At 45.3% G+C, this 10,698-nt stretch overlaps 1 protein-coding gene and 1 long non-coding RNA gene across 6 annotated transcripts in view; one reads left to right on the top strand and one right to left on the bottom strand.

Moving 5' to 3' along the window:
- The window catches only part of LOC109320590, a 16,303-nt gene extending 15,179 nt beyond the window's left edge, over positions 1-1,124 (top strand). Inside the window, exon 3 of the long non-coding RNA XR_002103821.1 lies at positions 1,041-1,124. This is a non-coding gene — a long non-coding RNA (uncharacterized LOC109320590). The remainder of the gene's footprint in view (positions 1-1,040) is intronic.
- Positions 1-10,698, bottom strand: part of RALGAPB (Ral GTPase activating protein non-catalytic beta subunit) — a 191,889-nt gene that overhangs the window by 150,253 nt on the left and 30,938 nt on the right. For all 5 annotated transcript variants that reach the window (XM_019550734.1, XM_019550735.1, XM_019550736.1 and 2 more), the window contains 2 exons: positions 6,631-6,762; positions 4,974-5,152 (listed from right to left, as the gene is read on the bottom strand). In XM_019550734.1, the coding sequence (XP_019406279.1) occupies positions 4,974-5,152; positions 6,631-6,762 (311 nt within the window). The remainder of the gene's footprint in view (positions 1-4,973; positions 5,153-6,630; positions 6,763-10,698) is intronic.

The raw sequence follows: 10,698 nt of genomic DNA, 5'->3' as shown, positions 1-10,698 counted from the left end.
AAGTCAAGATATATGACATCAATCTCTTCTCCCTTGTCCAGGTGATAGGTCACCTGGTCATAGAAGGAAATGAGATTGGTCAAACAAGACCTACCTGCAACAAACCCGTGCTGGCTGTCCCTTAGAATGTTAGCCTGGGCCAGTCCCTCAATCTGGCAGCTTCAAAGGCTACAGGGACGTGAGTGAGAGAGAGGGAGAAGTCAACCACCCTGAGCAGTTGCACAGATGAACCTTAAAGGGACTAGCACACTCAGCTCAAAGCAAGCATGGACAAAATTTAAAGGAACAGGTACAATCATAAATAACATTGACAAAAGTTTTGCTTAATGCCAGGAGTATCCTGACAAGAAAAAGATTGGAACAGACTGAACCAGTCTTGAACCAAGGAAGGACAAACCTAATCTGCCTACAAGAATGTGATATACCAGGGGAGAGAGATTATAAACATTCCAAGAAAAGATGGAGATGGGGACCATCTTGATGATCAGGAACAAGCAAGAACAAGGCAGCAGTGGTAGCAATATTATTCAAGAACCCAAAGCTGAGAGGAAACCAGGTAAAAGAAGTCACTAGTGGCAGATTGCAATGAATGATACTATCAGTCACAGGAACAGAATTAGAAAATTTTAATGTACAGTATAACACATCACCAAAGAGAGAGAGAAGGAATGTGCTGCTTAGAAAGCTAGCAATTTACGTAGCTGGAGGGAGACCAGGCATAATAGCAGATTTCAGCTGTATAATCGAAGTGGATTACACAGTTCAACAGTGGAAGTTCATACTGTTCACAAATGTAATACAAGAGAAGCTGCTAAGAGATGTGTGGCAGGCAAGGCTCTTTGAGTAGATGTGATTTTTATTTTTATTTTTTTTTGACAAATCACTCTTCTTCAGGCATAGGGACTCTCTGTGGTTTTGAGACTCCAAGGAATGAGAGAGGCTAAAAGTGGGGCAAGATATCAGCGAGAATGTAAATAAGTAGAAATTAGAAAAACAAAAAGGCAACGCAGGGAAGGGAGCAGGGGAAGAAAGGCCAACAGTAAGGGAGACACTACAGTGGTAATGATTCAAGGTAGCAAAGAGGCTGTCTGTGATAAAGGAAATAGCTGGAAATTAGGAAGGCAAAGAGTAGAAAAGGAGGCAGGGGGGAGGGCAGAGAAGGTGGGGGAAAAGAAAAGTGTAAGAGGTACCTGGTGAATCAGATGTCATACAGGTTGTAATGCATCATAAATCCAATGTTTATATTGAGTCCATGGTTTTTTGTATTCAACAAATTTATGAAGTGAAGTTTGTAGGCCCATCTACAAAAGGTGTTTTATAAGTTCCCTTTGAGGAACAGAACTGAGATCGGAGAGGGAGTGATTGTCCTGTGAGAAGTGTGCCCTCACAGGTAGTTGGATATTCTCGTCTTTGATAAGATTTTCAGCGTGTGTTCATTCTGGTGCACAATCGTTGCTTGGTTTCTCCTACATATTTTCCATCAGGGCATTTGGTGTACTGGATGAAATATTTCTGGAGGTGCAGGTGTAAGATCCAGGAATGCTGATGGTTCTGTTATGGGGTGTAGAGATGTGTGGAGAAGGGAGAAAGCTTTCACTAGAGCAGAGCCTAATGGAAAGAAACAACCAAGAACTGACTTTGTGTTTGTATGAAAAGAAATAGGGATAAGGAAAAAAGAAATTATATATGTGACTTTTTAGTGATCACCAGATGCTGAAGGTGGAAATGAGTCTTGGTAAGAGCCCCGTGAGAGGGAAGCGATTGTGGAAATTAAATGTGCAACTATTACAAGATTAAGAGAGATGTCAAGTATACATGAGAGTATGGGCAGTGGCAAACACTGAAGAAATACTTCAAGAGTACTAGAGAATGGTGGATGATGGTGAAAAAGAGGACAGAAGATTTCCTCAGGAAGGACAGCCGAAAACGCGCAGGAAGGGCTAAAGAAAGCCGCAAAAGGAAGACAGGTACAAGAAGAGCTAGAAGAAACAAGGCAGGAGTTAGAAACCTCGTTTAAAAGAAGAACAAAAGAGAAAATGTTCTTAGTATAAGCACCCTGGGTAGGAGAAAAAAAAACAGTGATCCTGATACTTTTTGGCAAAAGGAGAGCTTAAAGCAGTGAGGGAAGGTGATGATGCTTAAGTAGAAAAGCAGGAGGTGGTGTTGGAGGCAATGAGAAGATTTTACAAAGAGCAATACCAGAACAAGGAAACAGACATGAAGAAGAAGAAGGATTTATTGGAAGAGACTGAAGATAAAGTAGAGAAGGAGGAAGCAAAAAAGATGGAAAAAAAATTAATTGGAAGTGGAGGAGTGTTTAAAAACCTTTAAAAAAAGAAAAGTCACCAGGAGCAGACAGACTGCCTATGGAAAGTTATGAGAAGGTTCTGGGCATGGGTAGAGAGGGAGGTAGTGGAAGTTTTTGAGGAAACAGCAGAAACAGGGGGGCAGGAAAGATTTTACAAGAAGCGCTGTATAATTTTACTCTTTAAGAAAGGGGAGAACAAACTCCTGAAAAACTGGAGACTGATTACGCTCCCTAACACAAACTATAAGTTAATGGCCAAGGCACTGGCTTTGAGGAAGAAGTAAAACCTCCAGAAGATAAAACACGAAGACCAAGTATGTGCAGTACCAGGCAGAAGAATCTCCAAAGCTATCAGAGTGATCGGAGATGCACTGTCCTACATCCAAGAGAAGAAAACAAAACAGTTATTATAACAAACCTAGGGCTAGAGAAAGCATAGGACAGAGTGGATCATGCTTACACATTCAAGGTGCTAGGAGAAATGGGGTTCCCAGAGAAATTTATATTTTGGATACAGTTATTATACAGAGAAGCAGAGAGTCAAGTCCAAATTAATGGTCATCTAAGCAGGGCCTTTAAAATCCATACAGGAGTGAGACCAGGGTGTCCCTGTTGCCACTACTATTCGAGTACGTCATGGAACCATTAGTACAAAGAATAAAAAACAAGGTCATAAGCTGTGTATGAGTTCCTACCTGTGCAGGGAGATCCTACCTTTGCCCTGGGTTCTGGCCTGGGCTGTCACTGTCCCATACTTCTGGTCCTGTTTTGACCTTGCCAGCCAGTCTGACTCCCGAACAGCACTCCCCACCAGCCCGCAGCCCCATCCCATCCGCCCAGACAAGTGCACCCTTCTTAGGAAGGAGGGGGTGGGTGTTAGCCAGTTACCATGGAGATTCTGCCCACCCGCCTGGTCTGTCTGATGCCTCCAACAGTGGGTGTGGGGTGGACAGGCCTGGGCTGGATAGGATCAATCTTGCCCCCTCTCCCCTGACCCCACCAGGAAGGCTCAGTACCCTCCCCCCACTCGAGCCGACAACAGCTCAACAAAATTCCATAAGTGGCCCTCCAATCCAAACTGCCGACCCCAGTCTAAACTGTTAAAGCTCAAAATCTCTGGAAAAATGGGATAATTGATTCAGCTGACTCATGTGGATTTGTATAGCTCATTTTTATACCTAAGATTTAGTGTTTGACTATGCTATATAGGTCCCAGGATCAGTGGTTCTCAACCTTTTTTATATTCAACACACCCCTTGGAAAAATTCTAGGTTTTAGCATCTCCCAGACATTGACTACAGGAAGAAAACAAACACACAAAACAACAATACACAAAAAAAAAAAAAACAGAGCAATTCTTCTCTTATAAAGAACTCAGAATGTTTGAGGCACTATGGATTCCTATTTGAAATCTCTGGATTTATCCTGCAAATCATGTGTAGGTGTTTGCACACCTAACAATGGTAATAATGTAATAATGCAAGGCAGCACATGACACCCTTAAAAAGATCTTACAGCACCCTGGTTAAGAATCATTACCCTAGACTTTCAGAACTGTATACACATTTGCAAGAACATGCATGCCAATGCAGTAACTACGGATACAAATCAGAATCCTCATTTGCCACTTACAGTGAGGATGCAGACCTGGAATAGGCAATTATTTGGGCCACGAGGCCACATAGGGAGTTTTGGTGAGCCGTCATGTGGTGGGTTAGCACCCCCCACCCTGCACAACAGCTCAACAAAACTCCCAAAGTGGCTCTGTTCCATGCTCAGCCAGGAGGCTGGGATGGGGCCACAGTGGGCAGAGACTGGCATCTGGGAGCAGGACAGGTACTTGGGGCCAAGCTGGGATCATGGGTAGTGATAGCACAGGGCTGGGGTCCAGGGCAGAGCCATGATCTGCTGCCCACACACCCCTACAAGGGAGGGACATGTGGGAAGTGGATCATGGCTCTACCTTGGGCCCCAGCCCCACGCTGTCACTACTCAGTGAGCCTACAGTCCCCATGAAGACCAGCCAGGACCTATGCGGTAAGAATGGAGCCACGGGCAGGCAAAGTGCTGCATCTGAGGCCGGGTTCAGGATCTTGGGGCAGTGACAGCACAGGGCTAGGACAAAGCCATGATCGACTGCCTGCAAGTCCCTGCTGAACACAGGGCCACGTGGGCAGGGGATTGTCGCCTGGCCCCAGCCCACAATCCCACCTGTCCCACTCCCAAACACCACTCTCTGCCTGCCCATAGCCCCCCTTCCATCCACCTAGCCACGTGCCCTGCCTGTACAGGGCAGACTCACTAGGGTGCCTGGGAAGGTGGAAGAAGCTGCTGCCGTGCCTGGGCTGCTGAGAAGTAAGTCCAGGCTTCATGCCATCCCAGTCCCACTGTATACCTGGAGGCAGCAGGACCATCCACATGTGCCATGGCCCAGGCTGCCCCCTGAACCTGGGCCACGCAGGACCTGCCATGGGCCAGACAAAAAATCCCTCAGTGGGCTGGATCTGGCCTGCAGGTCACAGTTTGCCCACCCCTGGTATAGATAAACGTGTTGGCTGTGCATACAAAATATGCATGCACAGGCTTCTGAAGATTGTGACAAACAAACAAGCACTACTCAATCATGCATTATTTCTTGCTATTCACAGATAAATAGAAAAGTTACCTAGAAAAGCATCCACTAAGCAGCTGATCCCACGCATGGCACGAAAGAATATTTGAGGAAGATGTTTAAGGCAGGGGTATTGATTCAATTCTTGGGTTATTCCACTCACATTCAAGAACTGCTCCTGAAATTTGGGGGTAGAACTAATAATGGCTGGGTTACTCAAATCCACAGGATTACTAGTAAAAAAAAAAAAACACAAAAAAAAAAAACCACACACACATTAGTGTACCTAAGTACTGATTAAAATATTAAGAACATCAAAATATACAGTAATTTTGCTATTCAAAATATGTATACACTTTAAAAGAAAACTTAAAAGGGAAAACTATTACCATAAAAACAGGGTCTCCATGAAGACCGGCCTAAAATTTTTTTGTAAAAACAAACCATTGTTTTCACTTGTACTTTGATTAAAAAAAAAGAATCATTTCTACTTACTGTCTCAGAGTGGAAAATAAAAATAAAATAAGTTAGTTTCCTACTGGTATTTGCTATTGTTGACTGGGAGTCACAAAGATGAGAGGGGTAAAGAAGCAGGAAGGGAATTGGCAGCCTACTGCTCTAAAACATTGCCAGCCCTTAAATTAGATTAATTTTGTATACGGCTAACCACAGCATTGGCGCTTAAATTGCTATCTATCTACATGGCTTTAAAGATACTCCTGACCTGCTAAAAGAGGTCTAACAAAGAAAAAAAGGCTTGTGCTCTTTTCTGTCTTCTTTTGATTGGTACTGAACCCATGAAAGACTATCTAGGCTGGACAAAAATGGCAAGTGGAGAAATAGCACAAACAAAAGCCAAAAATGAAAGATAAACAACAGAAGAGGAAAAAGAGTTTTGGGTTTTGACTGTTTAAAGCAGTTTGCCATGTTTGTTTTTTTACTAACTTCAACAACTAATTAACACTTTGGATAAGGGAAATTTCTACTGAAGATGTGAACAGAAAGGCTCTTTCCCAAAGCAGTCAAAGTTCTTTACGTAAATCCAGTATCATTTATTAGACTAATCAGATTTACCCAAAGAACCTTGTCTGCCTATATCCTTAGACTAACAGAGCTACAACCTACATCCCTGAAACATGGAAGATATCACATTTTGCCATTTAATTTTCCCAATGCATTCCTAGAAAAACTTCATTAAAACCGAAGCAAAGCAAATTTGATCTTTTTTAGATTTCTCTTATTAAAAACATTTAAAATATTTCTAGTATTAAAATATTCAGGTCCTTCTCACATACCACAAACTAAAAGGGACATGCACCCATTTAAAAAATAACCTTTTCTTGATCACACACCATCCCAACTAAGATAAATGAAGGCAGCTCACATCCCCCAGAACCATTGTTTTAGTTTCCTGTTTGCTCTCTCAAGAAGATAATACTGTATGCGGTTGTGTTTGGAATTTTTTCTTCTAACTCAAGAGCTAGGAAAGTAATTTTTTTTAATGAAAGTTTATATTCTGAAGAAGCCAATGAGGTCAGAGTTGAACAACTTCTATCCACAGTCCTTGTCCATAACTGGTAGTGTCACAAGTCTTTTATTCATCTCACATGCCCAAAATTAAGGATTTTTCCTTGCTGCAACAATATTATTCAGAAGTAACGTGATTTTTACAAAATATTCTTGCATATTTTTTACTTAAAAATTACAATACCTGAGTATATGTAAAAAGCGAAACCAAGTCTGTGCAATGCATTCATTATCCATTTCAGGAGGAATCAGACCAGCATCTTCATCAGGGATTTTAAATGGAGGAAATGAAGGTCCATATGTGAAACGTAGCAATCTAGAGGACAAGACAATCAAAGCTGTCATTAGGCTAGCACTTCTTCCACTTGCATTACACATTCAGGGTTTATAAAGAGATATGCCAATATACCAGCGTCAGCATACGTAAAAAACAAACAGATTACAAACCTTACTAAAAAGTCAAAGTCCTTTTTAGACAATCATACATTCAAAATTAAACTACCCATTTAACCCTCTTTATTCTGACCTCAAAAGATTCAGAGACAAAGAGAGGCTTTGGAGAATGCCTGAAGTCAACAAACTTGGACTGTCAAATCAAAAACAAGTTCTAAATACTGAGCTCCCTTATTTACCATACACCCATCCTGTTTAAACCATTGTGACTACTTGCAGACATCAAAAAAACCCCAAACCATGCTTAAGTGGAAGCAGCAGCACATTACTTCAACCTGGCTCTGCAGAGTCTGTAAAGACTGGGTGCTTCGGCAGGGCTTTTTGGAGCTTTTAGCTAAAGCTGATTCAATCAGTTATTAGATAAAAGCACCAAAAAGCCCCACTGAAGTGCCCAATCTTTACAAATGTTGGGCAAGCTGGGTTGAAGTAATACACTGCCACTTCTGGGCATGCACAGGACTCAGCACAGGAAGCCACCGAGTTTAAAGAAAGCGCTGTTTTCATTTTTGTTTCTTTTTCCTGCAACTACCCTGTGTGACATCTGTTTTTCTGCTAACAAGCTCTTTCAAAGAGAGAAGCAATTTCCACCCCCAGGAACTGGGACCCAGATCCTCAAAGGTGTTTAGATACCTAACTCCTACATTTTTGCGAATTAAACCAGCATGCTGAATTCCATGTGGAAATAAACTACAAACCAGCCTAGATCACAGAAAAGTGTAATATGTGCTCTCCTTGAGTAGTCAATAGAGGTGCACCGATACATCGGTCCCATATCGGATCAGCACCGATACAGTAAAAACTGCCTTAACTGGCACCTTATAAGCCAGCATGTTCTATTAACTGGCATGCCAGCTTGTAAGCTAAAAGCAAAACTGGAAGTGCCCACCATGGCACTTCAGGTTTCACTGAGCACCCAGCCTGCGCTGCCAAGTGGGGGGGCAGATCAAGGGCTGTGAGGGAGGAAAGGAATAGTGCTGGTGCTGGGGCAGACGTTGCACAGCTTGGGTGGAACAGGGGACAGAGCCATGAGCAGCTCATCCAGGGAGTGCATGGGTGGCTCCCGCCGCTGCACACACCCCAGGAGGGCATGGGAAGCAGGGCAGGAGTGGGCTGCCGCTGCAGGCTGGGGCCAGGGCAGCACTATGCTTTTCCCAGCAGAGGGCTGGGCTAGGCTGTGCTCAGGGTGAGTAGCAATGGTGCTGGGGGGAGGGGGGCTACAGCAAATTTTGGGGTGGCTGCAGCCCCCACCTCCCATAGCCCCCTTCCAGCGCAGCCACCACCACTTGCCCCAAGCCCAGCCCAGCCCTCCGCCAGGAAGAGCCAGCTGTGCAGCGCCTGCCCCTGCCCCACTCCCTCCATCCCTCCCTCCCTCACTGCAAGGGCCTCAATCTGGCTCCCCAAGCCCTTTCCCTCCCCTCCCCCCTTGCCCCTTCCCCCACAGCAGATGCCACTTTCCATGCTATATGTCAGAATTGGATCAGTATCAGTCAATATGGCTCATTAAAAAAAATTGGCCATTGGTATCGGCCAAAAAATTCTCTATCACTGCACCCTTAGTAGTCAAGCTCAGCAAACAGATGCACTACGTTCTGCAAAAGCAGAAGTTTCTAGTCTTGAAATGTACTCTGTAACATCTGGCAGATGTTACTTCCATCTTTAATGTGAATTTCAGGGAGGCCTGCATGCAATCACCAGCATGCAGGGTGACAAGAGAAAGGGACACCCAGGTAAGCAAGAAAGTCCTGGGAGTACAGGGCCACAACAGTCCTGGAAGTAGGGGGGAGGCACATGCACCCTTAGGAGTCCTTAAGTACCTGTACACCAATGCTCATAGTATGGGGAGCAAGCAGGAGGAACTGTGCCTCCTGATTGCGAGCAAGAATCCAGACTTAGTAGGGCTCACAGAAACCTGGTGGGACCCTACCCACGACTGGGCAGTAGGCATTCAGGGATACACCCTATATAGAAGGGACAGCACAGAGGGGGGGGGGGGGTTTCTATGTCAAAGAGCAACTTACAGCATCAAGGATTAACTTCAGGTTAGAGGAGGGTCGGGCAGAGACACTGTGGGTCAAACTACAAGGGGGGCATGGTGAAAGGGACCTTACGGTGGGTGTCTACTACAGACCACCCAACCAGGGGAAGAGCTGGACTGGGACTTCTCTGGTCAACTTATGGAGACAGTTAGGTCAAGGGATGTTATTGTCATGGGTGACCTAAACTACCCAGACATTTGCTGGGAGGAGCAGATAGCCAGGTCTGACCACTCGTGTAGGTGCCTGGCTGTATTACAGGACCTTCACCTTATCCAGGAGGTGCATAGCCCTATTAGGGGTAACGCCTTGCTGGACCTGGTCCTGGCCACTAGGGTTGACCTGGTAAGGGGACGGCAGGTCTTTGACCACCTGGACAATAGCAATCATCACCTGCTGGAATTCACTATCCAGCACAGGGTGCCAGTGGCTTAGCAAGACTAAAGCCCTTGACTTCAGGGCCAACTACAATGAGCTTCAGAGATTAGTGGGGGAGGCACTGAGGGCCCAGAAGGTAGAGGAGATGGGAATCCATTAGGGATGGTCGTACCTTAAGGGGATGATCCTCCAGGCCCAAAGGGTAACAGTCCCTGAGAGAAGCAAGGGGAGTAAGAGTGCTCAGAAACTCTCGTGGGTCAGCAAGGGCATCCAGGAATGCCTGGAGACTAGAAGGGTGGCATACAAGCAGGGGAAGGGAGGGGCTATCACCAAGGAGGAATACTCCTCCTCTGCCCATGAGTGTAGGAGGGCTATTAGGAAGGCCAAGGCACAGATGGAACTCAGGCTAGCACCCAGGATTAAGGACAACAAAAAGTCCTTTTTGAAGAGGGCACCAGGCAATATAGAGCCCCTGCAAGACTCAAATGGTAAACTTGTGGCTACGTCAGATGAGAAAGCTGATATTTTTAACAGTTTCTTTGCCTCTGTTTTCCTGAACAGGGACCAGGACATCCCTCCTGCCAGAGGTAGGGACAATCTAGGGGATAGCTCTGATAGGTCTTATGTCAACAGAGAGGCAGGTATCTTCTGGAACAGCTGGACATTTTTAAATCTGCAGGTTCAGAAGCCCTCCACCCAAGTGTGCTGAGGGAGCTGCCAGGGGTCATCACGGAGCCCTTGGCCTGGCTGTATGAGCATTCGTGGTCATCTGGCCAGGTGCCAGGGGATTGGAAACTAGTTAATGTGGTCCCCATTTTTAAGAAAGGGAGGAAGGTGGACCCAAGTAACTATAGGCCCATAAGCCTCACCGCGGTCCTTGGGAAGATCTTGGAGAAAATTATCAAGGAGCGCATGTGTGGGGGGCCAACAGGGGAGATCATGCTCAGGGGCAATCAGCATGGGTTTATCAAAGGCAGGTCCTGCCTGACCAACCTGATGGTCTTTTATGACCAGGTAACTAAATCCTTGGATGATGGTGTTGCTGTGGATGTAGTCTTTCTAGACTTTAAGAAGGCCTTTGACACTGTCTCTCACCCCCATCCTCTTCAATAAATTAAGTAACAGTGGGATTGGTGCATGCACAGTTGGATGGGTAAAAAACTGGCTGATGGGGCACACTCAAAGAGTAGCGGTGGATGGGTTGTACTCAACCTGGTGAGATGTGAGCAGTGGGGTACCCCAAGGCTCAGTCTTTGGGCCTGCATTGTTTAACATCTTCATCAGCAGGGGGTTGAAAGCACACTGTCCACTAATATGTGGTGCGAGGTAGGCACACTTGAAGGGAGAGAGAGGCTGCAGCTAGATTTAGACAGACTACAAAAGTGGGC

This window comes from Crocodylus porosus, unplaced genomic scaffold, assembly GCF_001723895.1.
Source record: "Crocodylus porosus isolate Cpor-Errol unplaced genomic scaffold, CroPor_comp1, whole genome shotgun sequence".
Lineage (NCBI taxonomy): Eukaryota > Metazoa > Chordata > Crocodylia > Crocodylidae > Crocodylus > Crocodylus porosus.
This window is presented reverse-complemented; position numbering and strand designations above follow the sequence as displayed.